We start from the raw sequence: 20,357 nt of genomic DNA, 5'->3' as shown, positions 1-20,357 counted from the left end.
ACGTCCGGCCCGTTGAGCTATGCACTTTTATCGTTACATTCTTTATTAAGGAGGATTTGGCCTCCTACGCCTCGAGGGCATTGTTATCGTTACTTGTATATATTATTGTATTTATGAAGAATTATTTTACGCTTTCGGATAAAGAGACATGATGATTAACATTTATGAACGTTGCATTTCGTTGCTTAAAATGCGACCAGGAATACGTGTCGAACGCTCTCGCTCCTTTCTTTTCTAACCAATAGGATTTCCCGGTGGGCGGGGCTTGGGAGCGCCGCCTGAGGGCCCCAGCCTCTGTCATTCCAGAGCGGACTGTTGTTGTCAAGATGGAGTTCTTGCTCGGGAATCCGTATAGCACTCCCGTGGGCCAGTGTGTTGGTAGGTTAGCTTTCAAAAAAAAAAAATACTCATCATTAGAGCGTTGGAGGTGCGCCGCTTCCTCCGCCGCTCCGTGATACGAGAATAGACTAAACGCCCGGTGTCTACTACTACTACTGGGATTAACGGTTGCACCCGCGAGCTAGCATCATCTTAGCGAACGTCATCTATTTGGAATCTGATTTAAGCTAATGTTAGCCCGCTAACCCGCCTAACTTAGTTCGCCGTGATAACACCTGCTAAAATCACGGCGTTTGTGTAGACAGCGTTGTTTCTAGAATTAAATTAGTGGGGGATTAAATGGGGTCTGTGGTGACAGGGCTTGGAGTGACTTGCAGAGCCCGAACTAAGTTCCATGTTTTCTTAGTGGGCGTTTTAGTTGGACAAATTGCTTCGTCAACCAGGTCGTTTTTTGTTTTGTTTTTAAGTTTAAAGTGTAATTTCTTCTCCGTTTTGGTGCTCGTTAGCACTGCAGCGGAGAACAAGGGCATGTGGCCTACCGCATCCCTTTGGTGCGGTTGCAGCTATCTTTGCATTTTGCCCTTTTGTTTACAAAAACTACTTGCAGACTACATCCGATCCAGACGAGTTGTCACCCGAGCATTTGTCGCACAATGAGTAAGGGCTTTTGCTTGGCTTAATAGTGTGACAGTCTGCAACAGTTTGCTTGTGGTGAAATCTAGCAGTGCTCAGTGTTGAGGATGTGTTTGAATATCATGTCAAGACAGGGCAACACCATTAGTGCTGTTGTTCCTGTTTATAGAGGGACCACATCCTTTACAGTGACATCCCTCTGATATTTTCCTCCTTCAGCCGTAAACAGCCTTAGACTGGATGTCCATTGACGGCGAAGTCGTCTAAAAGGTTTTTTAAGCAGAGTTTCCTGTTTTGATGTAAGCCGGTGGAAATCTCAGATGTTGATTTAGAAACTCGGCGACCTAATCAAGCTCACTGATGCTGCGAGATGGGAGCTGTTTTGCGAAAAAGGAAGTCTGCAGCATCGCCGAGAGCACACCGTGTCCTGTCGTTGTGTCTGCAGATACTGGGCCTGTCGTGCTGTGGGGTTGCACGCTGAACATCTTGAATTTCCATTTCGCAGAGATGGCTGTATCTCCTGCCAGATCTCTCTCCGGTTGAGCTGCAGCGCCGTGCAGAGCTGCGGTCTGAGGGGTCTGCAGGCTTCAGCAATAAAAGGGGCAAAGGATCAGTTAAACCTGACACAGAGACGAAGGGAGGAGACGTGTGTTAATTCTGTGCCACGGAGCCTAGCAGAGCCACAGTTTAGTGGCATGCGGAAGGACAAAACACGAGGGCATGTAGAAAACATGCAAGAGTAACGAAAGTAAGAGTCCACTCTGTGCCGTACAGAAATAGGCCAGAGGAGGACTTTGTGGCTTTGTTGGCAAGTGCATGGCACAGCTTGCCACTGTTAGTGTTAAAGCCATGTGATCGACTGGCTCCATTCGTGTGCTGTCGATTCCCAGGGCCGAGGGAGGCCGAATGAATGCCCTCAGTGGGCATTTAACATCTATCGGCCAAGCTCTGATAGTTCAGTGTACAATCAAGCGCATATCGTGTGGGCAGATCAGATTTTTTCCCCCCCCTGTTTTATTCCCTTTTCCGCCATCCGTGCGCGCCACCCCGCTTTGACACGACAATCCACTTGAGGAGATTAAATGGGATATCCCAGTGGAGTTAGCGGGTTAAACCTTCCAAACTCACGTCCTATACGCCGTGCGGCGTGATGCCAGTGCCAGGCGCGGTGGGGCGATTTATAAACGCTAATGTGTTGAAATTTCTCTGTGGCTGTCCGGTCTGTGACAAGTTGATCGGAGAGACGAGTCGGAGCATGAATAAAACATGGCTTTCAGGTTTGTCAAGTGTTGTGCTCCCCAACAGGTCGGCATCACGGCCCAGCGAGAGGCGCTTGGCCCGGGCATCGCAGTCTGCTAAGGCCCTCTGAGCTTCAGAGGGAAGAGCTCGTCCTGTCCAAACCCAAGAATTGTGTAATGAGAACCGATTAAGTGTCAGTCACAGGATTCATAGCTTCGTGCATTAGTAGAAACCCAAGTGAGACCCAAATCTTCAAATAGTGTTGCATTCATGGGCATGATGGGTGGATTTGGAGGAGGCAGCTATGGTGACTACAATGCTGTCTGTAGCCAAAATGCTATTAAATGGTAGGGTGGAGTGTGAAGGGGAGATTAGGTCACTGTGGCTTCTGTTTCTCTGTTTTTTTTTTTTTTTTAATGACCGTTTCGGGAACACAGCTACATCTCCAGAGGTGTTGGCTTTCCGTTTTCTAGCGCGCTCTTTGGTCCAGTAAATTCAGTTCATTCGCCGGAGTTGGAGGAAGCGCAGAAACAGGTCGTGGGCGTTATTTTATAGCGCGCAAGAGTTTCTCGCGAGACCTGTAGACGTTGAAATGGGATGAGGAATCGCGGTAGTCTCATTTGCCTCCTCAACCCGAAGCCAAGAGTTAATCCCACCCCTTTCTGACGGATATTGGGTTTCCAGTCGGGCTGCTAATGGATCTTCACTGCGCAGATTTTTTCCCACATCTCAAAAGGGGAATTATAAATTAACATAATGAGTGTTCACTGTAGGGTAGGGTTTCTATGATGTTTTAGCTCTGTTCATATTTCATAAGCTGGTTGATTGTTTAAAATTTTGAATAATTATGTCAAGTTACCCTCTGCAGAGACCACTACTCAGAGGAATTGTATTTGTCTTTACTTATCTCAGTGGTCTGAAGTGGGCAAGGCTCCAGCATAAAAAAAAAAGAACTATGCCGAAACAAGCGTCCAGTGTGGCAGTGTGTGTAAAACTGATGAATTCCCTTTAATTATAATGATACGCTAATAATTCATTTTTATCCAAAAAAACCCGAAAACATAGGAATATTCTGCAAAAGCACTTTTTTGTTGTTCATAAAACTTACGTCTACACGATAATACCCCTTTTCGCTCAGGCAGACAGAGCGCCGAGGTCTGTCGCCTCATTCTGATTTGGTTACACAACTGTTGCACTCATGCCCTTACGTGAACCATGGGTTGCTTTAATTACCGCGCATCAACTTAAGCACAGACGACAACCGAGCCCTGCTACACTGCAGCAACGCGCTTACTGGGCAGTAAATAGTTTGCAACCGTGCAGAAAACCACCAGCATCCTGCGCCTCGAGACCCAGAATCGGAGCCGAATAAAAAAAAAAAAGTGTGACGTCAGTTTGTTCCTGTGAAGCATTATCTTTCAGAAAACGGTGCGAGGGTCATGAATTAAGCGTGATGTAATTAATGTTTTGCCCCGAACTCTTTTGTGTTTTCCCTCCAGAGAGAGCGACAGATGGAGGGCTGCAGAGTGAGGACTGGACGCTCAACATGGAGATCTGCGATATCATAAACGAAACAGACGAGGGGTGAGCCGCTGCACTCTCAGGAAATTAGTCGTTATTGGGTTGTAATTTGCTTTTATCAGCGCTCTGGAGGATTAGTGAGGGTATTTGGCCCAAAAAAGGCCTCTGGTCCCCCAGCGCGTTTGTAATGGAGCTTTCATTGTTTTATCACAGACTGGCCGACGGAGTGACTCGAGCAAATAATACGCTGACTACTCTTCTCCTTCTTCCCCGCATTACACAAAGCCTTTTGTTTTCCTTAGGTGCCAATGAATGAATGAATGAATGAAGCAAAGAATGAATTACAGCTGGGCGACGTGGCCGAAAACGCCTCGGGTCTCAAGTCATGCATTCCTTGTTAAAAACTGAACGTAGTTTAAAAGAACCGCCAGACAATGAGTGGAGAAAGATTCACACAGTAAACATTATGGTGCATTATGAATTTTTGTTCATGCTCTTTATCACAACAGTGTGTGATTACGCAGCCTCATGCTTTAAGTGAACTCCTGTCAGTGAATAGCATGAAGCTGAGGCATTTCTACTTGTGCGCTCGTCAGTCAGTCTGGCTGGCTCTGTAATAACGTCACCCAAAAGCTAGTCGACGCTGTGTCATCTTTTGCCAGTCGGGTTCATTTTTGTTTCCACTTCCTGCTTCACTTTCAACAATGGCAAGTGAAACTTTCGCTGAAATTTTGGCAAAATTTCACCTAAGACAAGTCTGAGCCTCCTCAGTTCACCTTTCCTTGACGTGTTCCATCGTTATTGATCCAAAACAGTCAATTCGAAAATTGCGGAGAATGAGAAGCAGCTGGAAATACCAAAGCGGAAATACGCCACTACCAAGCGGACCAACAGCTCTTGCGGTCTGCATCGCGGCGACGTGTGTTTTATATTTCTAGAGAGGTGCATGTCAATTACGGCACTAGGGTTTGCGCTGTCACCGTAGCAACGGAGTCAAATTGACGCAGAGAAGCCTAAACCGCGTGTTAGTTTTCAGTCTATCTCAGTCCAGTAGAGCACTCTCTAAGGAATGTTTCCAGCACCTTGTTGAATCTATTCCACAAAGAAGAAGGTGTACCTAATAAACTGAACGATGAGCGTAAATTTGACCCTGTTATTATTATTTATATTAGCAAATAGCTGAAGAAGATGCAGTATACTGTAAGTGATGTTCTCTGTTATCTTTGCCAACAACTCTGGACTGGGTTTTGCTGACATATGCGTAGCAGGGCATAGAAGTCTGACATTTCCAGAGTCTTGTTAGACGTGGCTGTCGTGGAGAATATCTAAAAGGGTTTTCTGTTTTTTTTTGTTTTTGTTTTTTTTCCTCTCTGAGTACCTTCTGTTTTCTGTGTTCGCATTCTTCATGCCTACACGCACGCATTGTCTTGACATGCGACACGGAGCCCTCTCTCCGTCACACCGAGCACGCGCGCGCAGCAGCAGCACGGAAATAGAGAGCGAGGTCGTCCAGCTTAACACAGAACACACAAGTCATTGTCTTCTGCCTGGTCAACTGCAGCGTTGGCGATCCTGAAGCTGGAGAGAAACAGTTGTGAAACGTCGGTGTCGCTACTCGTGTGTTTTTTGGCTAAGATTAATATCTGATACATACCCCAGCCGGGGACCATATGCTCGGTCCAGTCTGCGCTTCAACCTGGTATTGCAGTATGGTGCAATGGTGCAACCCTTGAACTCAGACGACCTACTGTGTACTTTCAAATATCTAATTTAACAGGTTAGTGTTGAAACATGGTATAACAACATGGATACACTACAAATTAAAGGCAACAAAGAACTAGAACATACTGTGGACACCTTGTACAATATGCTATATGTCACACTTTATGCTCCGTCTCCATTCATTTCTATCTGTTTTTAGCTCCTTCACTCAGTAAATGTATTGTAGCCCCTGAAGGAATTCGTAAAAGCTTATTACGTTTCATCTGCATTCGAGAAATAGGGAGGCTAAGTCAGAAAGCCAGCCTAGACTCTTCATGCATGGACAGCTTTGTTCTTGCCTTGGGAGAGACATATCGTAAATCAGGAAGAGAAAAGAAAGAGACAGATGGTGTGACAGTTCTTCTTCTGTTTTACAGTTACACTGACTGACTCGCTTGTGCGATCGTGGCAGAGAAAAGTGTTGATTCCGACGAAGTCAGTGATGCCATGCTCACGAGCAGCAGGGTTTTTTATTATTATTTTTCTTTTTTTATGCAGCTCTAACGTTTCTGCTGTTTTTCTCTAGGCCAAAAGATGCCATGCGGGCTTTGAAGAAGAGACTGAGTGGCAACAAGAACTACAGAGAAGTGATGCTGGCGCTAACAGTAAGAAGTTTCTTTGTAAAGCTGGCGCTAAATTCAGCTAGTATGTCGGTCGTCGTTGTTTGACAAAACAGCTTTGAACTCAGGAGCCACGTCCTTGTTGTTGCTCCTTCTTAGCCGCTTTGCATAAAATTTGACCGAGCTCTGCTAGTTAAAAGCACCTGATTGTAGCGGAAGCATCCTGGCTGAGATTTCCTGTGAACACCACAGAGTTTCTGTTGCTTCTCGCATTAAAAAAAAAAAACATTTCTCTGCAATTTGTTTCTTAAATGAGTTTGATCCGCTCCCTTTTTACAGGTGTTGGAGACATGTGTGAAGAACTGTGGTCACCGCTTCCACGTCCAGGTTGCCAACAGAGATTTCATAGACGGTGTTCTGGTCAAAATCATCTCTCCCAAAACGAATCCTCCCACCATCGTACAAGACAAAGTGCTGTCTCTCATACAGGTATTGGAGCGTCCTCTGTCCTTCCTACCTATGCTGTGCTTTTAAAATGTATTCACCCAATTAGATGTTTTCCTTTTTATTGTTTTTAATTAAGTGATTGTATAAGTATTCACCCGATTCAGGTCAGAGTTTAGTTGATTGCCTTTGGCACTGAGTCTCTATGGATAGGTCACGGTCAGGCTTGCACATCTGCAACTTCAATCCGTTCTTCTTTGCAAAACTGTCCGGTTGGACAAGGATCGGGCTTGAACTGCACTTTTCAAGTCCAGACACGAATTCGCTATTGATCGAGGTCTGGGCATTGAGTTGTTAAATATTGTCGGGAAATAAATCTTCTCCCAAGAAATAGTCCTCTTCTAGACTGAATCAAAATCAGGATTTCCACATATTTTGCTGTGTCCATTTTACCCTCCACCTATACAAGCCGCCCAGGGGCTGCTGCCCAGAAGCATCCCCAAAGCATGATGCTGACACCACCGTGCTTCGTGGTAGGGTTTGTGCGTTTGTTGCCAGACATAGCGTCTTGCCTGATGTAGCAAACCAGTGACTGGACCTTCCAGGTGCAGGTGTCTTTATACTACAGCCACCAGAGACACATTAACTGCACTTCATTTCACTAATTGTGAGACTACTAGCACCAATTGGCTGGGGCCTCTGTAGAAATAAGTCAGCCGCTTTAAAGGGAGACACAGTCAGCCCTGTGAAAGGAATCACACAGGCCTGTGATGGTCTCTGGGTAGTCAGGTGGGCAGCGGATAATATGCTCCACTTCAGAGATGTTATCCCGCAGGCTTCACTGTCTCCTGCAGCTATCTGGTTACTTGCGGTCACTTTAGCCAAAAGGTTCTCCTGTCTATTTCTGCTGTCTTTTAAATATTTACAGGGATTGTTCAAAGCGGCTCCATGGAGATTCCTCTTTTGGAGAGAGTTTACTGTACACCCAGGAGGTCCCACACCATTTATTTATTTATTTAGACCTGTGAAACAGGGTAGAAATGCTTACCACTAATGTACAGATGTTATTTAGTACTTTATTTTTTGCCTGATGACGTTTTTACAGTCAAATGTTTATTGGATGTCTCTTTGTGTGTGTGTGTAATGTGACAGGCCTGGGCCGACGCCTTCAGGAGCAGCCCTGACCTAACCGGGGTGGTCCATATTTACGAGGAACTGAAGAGGAAAGGCATCGAGTTCCCGATGGCAGACCTGGATGCGTTGTCTCCCATCCACACGCCACAGAGAGTAAGGATAAATACAAAAAACACACACAAACAAATTTTGCGCACCGCGGCATCCTATAGAGTTCTGTTTTCCTCACAGGGTACACCGGAAGTGGACCCAGCCATGATGAAGTACCTCGCCCCTGTCGCACCTGCTGCCGTGACTCCTAAACCGGCCCCGCCCCCTCCCTCTGCTACGCAAGCTACTCAGATGCAGAGCCCCATCACGGCAACCCCTGAACAGGTAAGAGGCGTCAACAGCAACATTTAACTAATAATATTAACCCGTTACTAGTGACTTAAAGCAAATGAAGTCATGTTACTAACTGCTGCTTATACTAAATAGTGTGAATTAGTTTCAATGACCTTTGAACCATTGTGCTTTCAGATTGCCCGGCTGCGTAGTGAACTGGACGTAGTGAGAGGGAACATCAAAGTCATGTCAGAGATGTTAACTGAGATGGTCCCCGGCCAGGAAGATTCCTCTGACCTAGAACTGCTTCAGGTTAGATGAGTACACATTCAACTTTACAAACTGTGGCTTAGTTTTTGAATACAGGCTCATGCAAAATAGATTTCTTCAGGAATTACGTACACAAGATTCAGTAAATAGCAGATTTACTGTGAAGTGTTATTCTTTTGTGCAGCCACTAGAGGGAGTCATGTATTTAGTTTTCTGTCCCACAGCTTATTAAGCGCCACTAGTACCATTATTCCTAAAGTAAAAGTATACTTGGTACTGGCAATTAACTGGTATTATAGAAATTTCTTGCTAGTTTAATCTTTTAAAGCCAAATCCACAATGGTATTTGTGTCAGCTCCATGGTTCTGGCCCAGTGCAAAGGAATCTGTGCCACTTTTATGGGTCATGTGATGCATTTCTTGACTTTTTGGTTCTTTTTCCAGCCGCTATAAAAAAACGAAAAAATATTTTTGACTTCTGAAATTCTGAATGCCTTGTATAAATCTATAAGATCCTATGTCAACTATAAAATGATTTCTTATAGAGGGTTGGTTGAGTCATTAGTAGACAGACTGCACGCTTTCCTGTTATTGCGGTTATGTGTCTGCTCGTCCACATCTCTGCGCTTCTTCCTCCCCCTCCTCCTCCTCATTTTCTCTTTGTGTCTATTGCTTTATTTCTGAATCTCTAAATCAATATGTTTCCAAACCCATCAAGGAGCTGAACAGAACGTGCCGGGCGATGCAGCAGAGGGTGGTTGAGCTCATCTCACGTGTCTCTAACGAGGAGGTGACGGAGGAGCTTCTGCACGTCAACGACGACCTCAACAACATTTTCCTTCGTTACGAGAGGTGCTTTCAATCAAGCAGTCAGTCGCACTTTATTCGCGTAGGGCTGGACAAGACATGGCTGTTTTGGTTCCACATATAAATCCACATATAATTAGTTTTAAATGTCCGAAACCTCACGGAGAGAAACGATGTGAAGCACTCATTTGTTTTTAAGCATTTTGAGGCTTCTGACATAGATAAAAAATGTTTAAGCATTTGAAACAAAGATGTGTAAGCATGTGAACGTCACAAACATTCAGCTTTTCCTATGCTGCTAACAGGTACGAGAGGTACAGGTCGGGCAGAGCCGCACACAACAACGGGGTGAGCGCCATCGACAAAACTCTGCATGCAAGCAACAAACATCGAACACTTTTTACTTTAATACATAACGCCCATTTGTTTAACATGAGGGATGTTGTGAGCCATGTTCACACAAATCAACCGTTGTTAGAATGAATACTTACTATAACACTTACTTTATTGTTGCATAATGTGAAATGTAAATAGAAAGCACTTTAAGCTTTGCAACCTGATCTCTCTAAAGTGTACATTTGCCGCTATCAGCCATTTATCAAAGGACTGAGTCTTCTCTTATTACGTCTCACATGGCTGTGTTTGCACTTAGTTGATCTCTCTTGTGTGCTCTGTCTGTTTGTATTGTGGCTAGCTGATGAAGGCAAGTATGACCCAGTGTTCCATCCAAGCCTGCGTGCTGGGATGAACTGGACGTTATGCATTAATTTGACCCATATGATCCTTAACGTCAGTGCCAACGTGTGACGCTAGACACATGCCATTCCCTCTACTCCTAATGGCTTTCTTCAGCAATCATGTGGCGACTGTTCATTCAACCTTCAGTATTTTCCCTTGAGTAGACTCCAGTCCACAAATACCGACCTGCAGTGATGTTTCAAGTGGTGTAGTCAATCCTGTAGAATTTCCATAGCTACCAAAGTGTTCTTTTTGTATTGGAGAGGTTAACATCTTTTTCTTTTTTTTTTATCAAAACATCAAACACCTTTTCCTCCTCTATATCCAATATTAGATGTTAAATGAAGCTACAGAGGATAACCTGATAGACCTGGGTCCAGGCTCCCCTGCTGTGGTCACACCCAGGATCACATCCAGTCCTCCATCCAGCTTCACTCCCGGGGCCACGGCTTCCCCAGGGCACAACCTTACGACTGCCGCGCTGTCCACTACACTAGCTGGTCTTGGTAAGAACAAAAAATATATATATATTAATTTGTCCTTACCTTGTGCAGTCCAGGTAGGCAGACGGCGCCTACAGAGGTGCTGTAAAGAAGGACCAGTCTCTGGTTATGTAGATCTATAAATCTTAGCATCATTATTTATTTTAATTCAATGTATCTTGTCATTTTTTGTTGCCTTACCTCCAGATGTAGGATCAAACAGCGTGAGCAGCACTCTTACGTCTTTATCGGGCCCAAACCAGGATGACTTTGACATGTTTGCCCAGACCAGGAGCAGCTCTCTAGCTGAACAACGCAAAAAGTAGGTCTAGGTGTAACTTTCTTTAACATAGATCGTCTCCTGTTGGTTTCCAGGTTGCAATTTACTTTAATTTAGTAGCTAATGATAACCACCTTTGATATTTAAACTAAACTCTAACCTGTTTGCTGTGTGTGAGACATGAAATATAGACTTGGGGTTATTGGATATATGGCACAAATTTAGGAAAAAGCTGTAAGGTTTCTCACTCACTGAAGGGATGCAAGACCTTAAGTTGCAATTTATTTTTTGATCTCCGCCCTGATGTTAGTTGTTTTAGACCCTTAGATAGATAGATAGATAGATAGATACTTTATCCCTTGGAAAATAGTTTTTTATGACATAATTACTTGGACTCAATCAATTCATTTGTGGAAATGGAAATAAATAAGGAAATAGACTAGTTCTGCAAAAAATATGATTAAAATGGGCCATAAATGTTTGTTCTTCAAACGTTGTTCATGTTTTCGTTTACAGTGTAAAATATGAAGACCCTCAGGCTCTTGGAGGCCTGGCCTCTGCTTTGGATGTTAGACAACAGAATGCAGGAGGGGTGAGTACATTGAGGCATGTCGTTTTAAAACAGCTTTCGGCATGTATGGAGTGTGGGAGCTGTGTTGTTTACATGGCAGTCGAGCCTTTTTTTTTTTTTTTTTGTACCAGTCTGCCCCAGCCCCTGACTACTCCCTGCATGTTGGGGTCTGCAAAACTGTATGTCCCACAGTGATATTTCTCCTGTGTGCAGTGACACTTTGACTATAAACGGATAGGCGTAGCTATTTCTAGTTCAATCAGTTCAATCCAGCTTTAGTTCGTTTTCACAATCTGTTCTCTCAGAAAGCTCAGAAGTCACCGGCTAGTTTCAAAATGCTTAGTCTGAGCACACATTGCAATATATGTGTATGGTCATCAGTAGGTACACAAATGATTCTGTAACTTGAACCACCGGACACACATACACACACACACACGATGGTGATTACAACATTTTTTAGTTGCCTCAGGTTTTACATGTTTAGTACTTTACCTTGAAGTCTCTTCTTTTTTCCCTATTTGCTTTCCTCATTTTCATCTTTATGGAATGACCCTTTCGCCTTTTTCTTACGTTCTGTTCTTTCCCCCTTTCGATGACAGTCGCCTCTCGCACATTTGACTTCTCGTCTGTCTTTCTCTCTCTGCGCTGTGTGCTATGCTGTGGTGGGGCCTTTCTTCTCTTGTGTAAGGTGTTATTCTGTTGTTGATTCAGCTGAGGGTAAAAGGGGATGATAACCCAGCAGATCAGGAGCTGCCCATAGACAGCTGGCTTATCACCCAAGGAATGGTGAGGACTCTATTCACAGTGTGGCCTCCTACCCCTTCCCCGTGTCCACCATCACTCTCAGCCTCCTCCGCCATTGTCCATCATTCTCATAAGCTGCTGTTCTTCTTAAGCGTCATCTCACTGCTCTGTCCTGGTGCTAACAAAGTTATACCCTCTAAAAGCATCCACCTCCACCGCTAGATTTTGTTCTCTAGTCTTGGGCAATATGACAAATATATTTATTTTGAAATTAAGCCATTGCAGGCAGTGCTGTGAACCAAACCTGCTTTTGCATGATGACATATTTTAAGTTATTTCTAATTAATTTGTATTTATCTTAATTTATAGCATTACTAAAAAGCAAATATTCCTGCAAACACTTTAGCAATGGAGTGTGCAGAAAATGGTATGTTTCACTTCATACCATACTGCCTACCTCTATTGTACTCTGTAGGAATGAGTGCTAAACACTATACTCATTACTGATACTCATTCTAATGGATCCTTTACTGGCCTGCTGTCCATGAACAAGGAACCTTTTACCTTATGTCAAGTCCAAACATCCTGTGTTACGGTTGCTAGGATAAACAAACAACAGCCATGTGGGGGTCCATTCCCATAGAAAAATTGCATTCCTCCCAATGGTCCATTCCCATAGCAAAATGTTGAAAACCTGTAATAGTCCAGAGGCAACATGGAGGTGAGACAGCTAGCATCAGCAACCATGCTAACGTTGGCCGACATTGGAGCAATGACAAGTCTTTTCAACACTAAAAGTCCACAGGTTTCACCATTTTTTTTTATGGTAATGGACGCCCCCATTGCAATTGCTTGTGTAACTTAGCAAGTAGGAGCCCTCTGGTTGGTGTCCAGCAGACCAGTCAAAAGTCCAACAAAGGGTCAATTCCACCCTTTTGTGGATGTAATAATGCGTCACCAAGAACTTTGATCAGCTCCATCATCCCTTAACAGTCACGCACTAAAACAACGGAGGAGAGCAAATACTCCTGCTACGCAGCAAAATCAAATCAACAACGATGAACTGTGTTAAATTGCTAAGATGTCATTCAATCTTAAAAAAACAAGAGAGTTGATTGCGGCTTGCTGTGTAGTGGTGGGTATTTTGTCAGTGGTCCCGTAATGCTCTATGGATTTTAGATAATACGCTAGTGATTAACAACCACCTTGAATTTTAATTCTAACCAGAAAAACACCAGTCAACTAACAGATAAAGTAGATTTAATATTTATAAATTGATGTTAAAGGGGAACTACTGTTTTTTACAACCTGGACCTTATTTCTGGCATAAAATACGGTCGTTTACTCACCCATATAACTTTTGTGTAATTTGTATTCCTTCGGTAGATAATTAGATCTGCGTATATCCATGTAGTGGGAGTGACTGGGGCACCGAAACGCAGCCTCTAAATAACGCATTATCTGCCGCGAAACTCGTTCATTTCACCAATATTTTGTTATCATAGGCTAGTGCTATTCCCCACTGAGTCCTGAGTAACAAAATATTGGTGAAATGAACAAGTTTCGAGGCAGATAATGCGTTATTTAGAGGCTGCGTTTCGGTGCCCCAGTCACTCCCACTACATGGATATACGCAGATCTAAATATCTCCCGAAGGAATACATATTACACAAAAGTTATATGGGTGAGTAAACGACCGTATTTTATGCCAGAAATAAGGTCCACATTGTAAAAAACAGTAGTTCCCCTTTAAGTTTATATTATGAATGTTTACATGTAATGGATTACGCCTTGAATTTAAACTCACCGGCCAGTTCATCAGGTATACCTGTTCAGCCGCGCATCAGCGCAAATATCAAATCAGCCAATCACACGGTAGCACCTCAGTGCATTTAGTCGTGTGGACGTGGTCAAGATGAGGGCAAACAACCTGCATGCGTGGATCCATCCTACCTTGTATTAACAGTTCAGCGGTCGTGTAATGGTGTGGGAGATATTTTCTTGGCAAACGCTGGGCCCCTTAGTGCCAGCTGAGCATCATTTAAATGCCACAGCATCCCTGAGCGTTGCTGCGGACCGCGTCCATCCCTTTTATGAACACAGTCGACCCATCCTCTGATAGCTACTTCCATCAGGATAACGCACCGCGTCACAAAGCCAAAATGATCATGACAATGAGTTCACTGTCCTCAAAAGGCCTCCGCTGTCACCTGATCTAGAGCACCTTTAGGGTGTGAAACAGGAGATTCACATTGCGTATGCTTAGCTGACACATCTGCAGCATCCGTATCCAGCCCAGTACCAGCAAGGTGTACCTAATGAACTGGCCAGTGAGTGTATATCAGTTTAACTGTCACAATAGGGACATTTTTCTTATTGTGCACTTTATTTTATCTCCTCTTCACACAGCTGCATGACTTTTTTTTTCTTGTGAATGGCTTTCACTGCCCTACTGCCCTATCTTTTGACGCTTTTTGTCCTTCACTACACATACTAGGATCTCACGAGGAAACACCAGTGTTTTTGTAGTTTACAACAGGGCCTCAGACTAGGTTTTTGTTCTTTATAATAAACTCTGGTATCAGGTTGATGTCACATGTAGCCTTGACTAAGTCACAAAGGAAAAAGTAAGAAAAGTAGAAAAAGATAATTTTTTTTCGAGTGACATATAATGCAACACACAGTTTCCATTGTGGCCGTTTGGTGCTCTCACAGACACGAGCGCAAACGCGCAACGTCCACTGACATGGCTTCCATCATCACAGTCACTGCTCCCCGCACAGCGTTGCGCCGTGCGCCCTGTTGTCGCCGCGTGGCTCGTGGCTCGTGCGTGCGTCCTCAGAGTTTGTGTATGCCATGGGATAGCCCTGCCTCTCGACGCTCCCTGTGCTTCCAGCTATTCCCATCCAATCAATCTCTTAATCACGTTCAAGCGATTTGCTAATTGACTAATGATGTGGAATAATTAACGCTGCTGTGTGACATTAGTCGGCAGCTGCTAAGCCGTGTCAGCGCCACGGAAATAATGAGAACAATACACAAACTGGGAATTCCCGCTCTCACACTGAAGGCTGCTGAGTAGCAGTTCACAACATATGATAAAACACTGTTAGCACAGAGGCGAGAGAGGTTGGGGGTGTCTTTTGAGCATTTTTTATTTCATTCATTTATTAGTTTTACTTTGATAATTTTCCTCTATGAGCTTCTGGTGATTCCTGTTCTTGTTATTTTGTGTGTGTGTTTTATATCTTCGTTTTTGTTGATGGCGCTGGGTGTCTTTCTGTTTTGTGGCTTTGGCGCTACCCCTCGGTTTGTACATGGCTTTGCTCCATAGATCCCCGTATCGCAGTCCTCTGTCATGGATGACATAGAGGAGTGGCTCTGTGCTGACGTGGTGAGACTTTTTTACCTTGATTTATTTCTTCTTGCTTCTCTCTCTATTGCTCTTTCTTCTATCCTCAAATTTGTTTGATTTTCTTTTTTTATTATTTACGTTTTTTGATAGCACATTTCATCCGTCTAACCGCATACTTTTGACTTAACTTTCTTTTAACTTCACGTTCTTTCATTTATCCAATGACTGACGTAGGAGTTTACCATTAGGTCACAGGCTAACAAAGTGCTAACAATAACTGACTTAAAACAGTCGCCGCAGTGATCTTCCTTAACTTGTGCATGTAGAGGTTATGAGGGGGCTCGAGAAGGTTCCCCCGGTCGGGTCAACTTGTGTGAAGTGTGGAAGGATGCATGAATGATCCTCCATGAGCCGCTTCGTATAAATCTGTCCCAGTCTGTGTGAACTTTACAGGGATGTGACCTTTTTTGTGTCCTGCGCCAGCTTATTGTGATGCAGACTGTGTGCCAAAATGTATTTCTGTCATTCATATGACAGCGTGTTCACATTCAGTAAAATAAAGACAACTCCAGTATTCTGTCAAAGGATGTGTAATATATTGTATGATCTTGGTTTTTCTTAATAGAAAGGGGACACTGCTGAGGAAGGAGTGACCAGTGAAGGTAGGCACAGTTAATAGAAGCAAATGCACATGCTTACTTGCCAGTTCATTAGGTACAATGAAGTGAAAATGAATGCATTGTGATACAACAGTCCTGCACTAAATCTTAGCTTCAAGAAGGCTTTCAGCTTCTGTTTAAAATAAGGTAGAGAGCTGTCGATTCAACTGTGTTTTCATGTGGTTTCATATTGAATTGTATTGTGTCTCTATTATTTTAACAAGCGAATTTAAGTCAGTGGGCTAGGCTAAATAACAGAAACACTTTTTTGTCTTTCATTCAGTCAAGCTTAGCAGCACCGCAAACATCATCCTCCAAAATCAAAAAATAAAACAATGTTTTATTTAAGTCGGCTTTATTTCCCATGTTTGTGTTCCCTGCTTTCAGTCCATCCAAGTGTGCCTGGGGGCCTGGGGACAAGCCTGGGGGAGTTTTGCTTGCTCAAGAAACCTAAGTCATGACCATAGAGGGGATTCAAACCAGTGACCTAACCCTCCCAAGGCTGCTTCTCTAACCACTAGACCACAGCTACTACTTTTCTGATCCTGTTTTACTATAAACTGAACATTGTAACAGTCATAAAGGGGGGTTTAGTGCAGCACTGTTAGAATGCATTTGTTCTCACTAGTGTACCTAATGTTTTGGCAAGTGAGTTCCATCCTTTTTTTTTTTTTTTTTTATTTTAGCCCTTGTTCTGAATCCAAATGTAACATTCATCCCTGAGCCGCCATCCTTCTGACGCATCGATTTGTTTCTTTCAGAGTTTGATAAGTTCTTGGAGGAGCGATCCAAGGTGGCAGACTCCCTGCCGTCTCCCCCCGGATCTAACCCCGGATCTAACCCCGGATCTAACCCCGGGTCTAACCCCGGGTCTAACCCCGCTCACCCTGCTCGCGCCCCCGGCGGCTCCCACAAGAAGGCTGAGCGGACGGAAGACGCCCTCTTTGCCTTGTAGACTGTTCTCAGCGCCCCTCCCTGCGGGGAGCCTCCGCCCTGCAGGAATGCCCCCGGAGCGGTCCGCCTCGTCCCCATTTTCTTTCATCGCTGGCTGGCAGTGGTGTAGCAAGTGGTCTCCACCTGCTTGTTGTTCTCTTGCCACGGTGTCGCTCAAGCCTGCAGAGGTCCGACGTGTTTACCGCGCACTACGCTGTTGCGTATTACTATAAATGGATGTATTAATATGTTAATGTGGGATGTATTATTTTGCAGTCTCATTTGTAACACTCCACCAAAGGAAGACAACCGTGATTTAAAAATGTGGTATATTACGTGTCCACACGTTGAGTCAGTATTGAAGCATACAACGAAGGGTTACATTGTGTTAATTCGCCGCACTTTGCTAATTTCTAATTTATGCATTTATTTTTTTTTTTCATTTCTGCAAATATTCCAGTCAAGAGTTCTATGTATGCTTCTAATACTGAGATATGCACGGAATAGCGACACCTTTTGTTTTTTTTTTAAGTTTGCTGAAAGCACTGAAAAAGAAAAAGTCTCACGTTAGCAGGCTAACTTTGCTAAAGGAAACCAGTAGCAAACGCGTATTTAATCTTGACAAAACTGCCAGCATTCCTCTAACCAAAGGGATTTAAAAAAAAAAACAACAAAAAAAACATCTATATATGACTAGTTAGGATTCGCATTTATGCATTTCTAGTGGGGGGGAGGAACGTGCCCATGGAACATTTCCCATCAGTCTTTTCGTTCCTTTGAAAAGCCACGACAAATTTTGCTGCGAACGCTTTTAGCCATTCCAAAGAGTAACGAGGCTTCAGCGACCAACTTCATTTTAAAGTCACATCTACAATGACCTTAAGAGTAAACGTTAGGGATCGTGGACGTGTTCCAGTTATATTAACGTCTGTGCACTTTGAAGCTAAAAACAAATCTGTATTTTGTCCTTTTGCGTTTACAAGATGGTTACTATTTTTGTAGGGAAAGGGAAATAATCTTTCGAGCGACATCGTTTTGCACATAACTTTTCTAACTGTGTTGTTGCAGCGCCCGTTGGCGTCGCGGCGGTTGGACGGCGCATCAGACCCGTGATTGCAAAAACGTTCGAAGATATTAGACGTTGCACAAAAGAAAATTAAGTAAATGGTGTTTAAGTGATCAGTGTGACATGGCACTGGCATCATAATCAACTAAAACGCTTATGATAATGCGCTGTTGTGAAAAGATAGAGGCAGGTCTTCTCACAGTTAACACTAGTTTAATCTAGTGAGGTATGTACCTCTAATTACAGGAAGTTTAGCTTCTGTATGAGATTAAACATGTATTGGCTCACAGTAATATCTGGACATATATATATATATATATATATATATATTATGATGTGTTATTTGATGCCCCTGTGTTTTTATAGTTCACATAAAAAAGAAAAGACAGATATTTGTACCCTTCATCACTCGTTTTTTCTTTGATTTGTGCAGTCAAAGACTTAGTTTCATTCTTTGTGTATTTTTTTTTTTTTTTATTGTTATTTTCGAAGCCAGTGTGATTCGTCTTCTGTTGTTTGAGATGCCGCCCGGTTTTTCTGTAACTGACCGCAGCCAAGTAGCTCTGACTGGAGTTTGTCTTCGGAGTACATGAGATCACGTTTCATTTCCTGTCCATTTCAGTTCATTTTAACTTGTAATTGCGCTGCACGGGAGATTTATTTTCTCTTCTTTCATTTGAGAAAAGCCAAAAGCCTTGTTAATCACAGTCATTTGAGTCCCCTATCAAAGTGGTAACAGCCTAGTTATACGTAAATCTTGTCAGTATATTCACTAAACATTAGTGTCTGCCTAATCATTACGATGTATCTTAACTGACAGAATGAATTATCGCTGAGCTTTAATTTTCTTTAATGCTGTACGGCTACATATGGATATGTAGGTTTAATACGGTTGCCAGGTAACTGAGATATTAATTTTTAGAACCAACCATTGTGTCATTTTTGAAAAAACTTTAACCATGCAGACGGGACGACGATACTAAAAAATGTAACAGGAAGCCCCTTCCAAAAAGGGAACTTCAGCTATTTTTCTGTGTTTTGGGATCTGCGATGGAGTGTTTTCTGTTATTTGCATTTATGAAGCTTAAGTCCTGATGATCGCAACATGTATTCCTCTCAAACGTCTGGCTACGTCGCAGTGGTTGCTGAATGTCTTTTAATACGGATGAGGCGGGATGTTTGGACGACGTTTTGCGGACACGGAAAAGGGGGGGGGGGGGTCTGGTTTTTCTGTCGCCGGGTGTTCCACGTCTGTTTGGCTGTGCCGTCTGCTGCCATTACTGATGGTCAGATTCGTGTTTGACCTAATGCACATGTGTAACTGCCCAATAAAACACTAGCAATGTGTGGCCGCTTCCTCGTGTTTTTGTATCTTACAGCCAAGCGGTGGGGCAGTTCCCCTTTTCTGCATTCCAGTGGCGCCCATGATGCAACCCGGGCTCAATCTTGCATTGTCACAGCAGCCTTTAACCCTCTCCTACATGGTTGTTTGAGGGACCTTCATCCACTCCACTCCACCTGATTCGAACTCACTAACTCGAATCGAAACTTTTCACACACGAGCTCTGTTTAGACTCTGCATTAATATGTTTTCCTGAGTACAGGTGTGAAAACACACGGAATGAATTGAGACACATTTGACATCTGATCACTCAGACTATATTTGGAGGTGGTCTAGGACGCCTGTCTTTAAGCAGTGAGAACACACGCCAACTGACTGTTTTGCCTCATTCATTGAGAAAAAACACTCACACTGATCTTTGTGCAGATCTCTAAAATAAATATCAGGACGGAGATAAATAAATATAACGTGTGCATGCTTTCATTGACTGAGTTAGCCTTTACAACTTTTTTTTTACTACTGACATTACACTAACTACATTTCCCCAAGGCTTCAAGTCATGACGCATGAAGCACAAACTGTTCTGATACAGATGGAGCGATCCACTGGAAACAGCAGCGAAGTTCTGCCGGGGCCCCCGAATGACATCCACGTTTGTTCGGAACGTAATCGGATCTCGAAGCCATGTCGGAGACGCATTTAAAACACTGAGGCGCGAACACCAAGTTCCAGCTGGTCATACTTGTGACATAATATGTAACATACACAAAAACACACCATCACCTCCAGTAACAGGATTTTCTGCATCACTCCACTCCCTTCCTGAAAACAACTTTGCAGTGCCACTCCAGGTCACTGACCTATTTCTTCAGAACGTGCCTTTGTGAGGCTTTCTCTTTGTTTTCATATGGCGGCATATTTACATTACAGTGTTGAAGCTGATGACTCAACCGGAAAATATTTTAAGAGGCCCTCAACTTTGTTGCTTTATTAATTATTTAAGTGTTAAGTAAGAAAAAGTAAGTAGGAAGTTAAATGTAAAACACAATTAAATCTTAAATCTTATTGGGGAAATTATTTTCTATGTATATATTATTACTATTATGTATTACATTATGCATACATTTTTTTTTTTAATTATTATTTTTGGTTA

The 20,357-nt window shown here is 43.3% G+C and overlaps 1 protein-coding gene across 5 annotated transcripts; it reads left to right on the top strand.

Moving 5' to 3' along the window:
- The first annotated feature begins 30 nt into the window (after positions 1-30).
- Positions 31-19,060, top strand: tom1l2a (target of myb1 like 2 membrane trafficking protein a). Of its 5 annotated transcripts, XM_084570965.1 has the most exons (15): positions 31-378; positions 3,711-3,795; positions 6,020-6,098; positions 6,393-6,542; positions 7,650-7,784; positions 7,863-8,006; positions 8,151-8,267; positions 8,943-9,076; positions 9,337-9,379; positions 10,104-10,275; positions 10,459-10,573; positions 11,048-11,123; positions 15,184-15,243; positions 15,830-15,866; positions 16,625-19,060. In XM_084570965.1, the coding sequence occupies exons 1-15, from the start codon at positions 327-329 to the stop codon at positions 16,816-16,818; spliced, it is 1,593 nt and encodes a 530-aa protein (XP_084427091.1). In that variant the 5' UTR covers positions 31-326; the 3' UTR covers positions 16,819-19,060. The 5 variants fall into 5 exon arrangements, with proteins under 5 accessions (XP_084427091.1, XP_084427089.1, XP_084427092.1 ...); XM_084570963.1 differs by having other exon boundaries at positions 7,650-8,006; XM_084570966.1 differs by lacking the exon at positions 16,625-19,060 and adding an exon at positions 16,251-16,380 and having other exon boundaries at positions 7,650-8,006.
- The last annotated feature ends 1,297 nt before the right edge of the window (positions 19,061-20,357 follow it).

Source organism: Chelon labrosus (assembly GCF_963514085.1).
Source record: "Chelon labrosus genome assembly, chromosome: 21".
Classification (NCBI taxonomy): Eukaryota; Metazoa; Chordata; class Actinopteri; order Mugiliformes; family Mugilidae; genus Chelon; species Chelon labrosus.
This window is presented reverse-complemented; position numbering and strand designations above follow the sequence as displayed.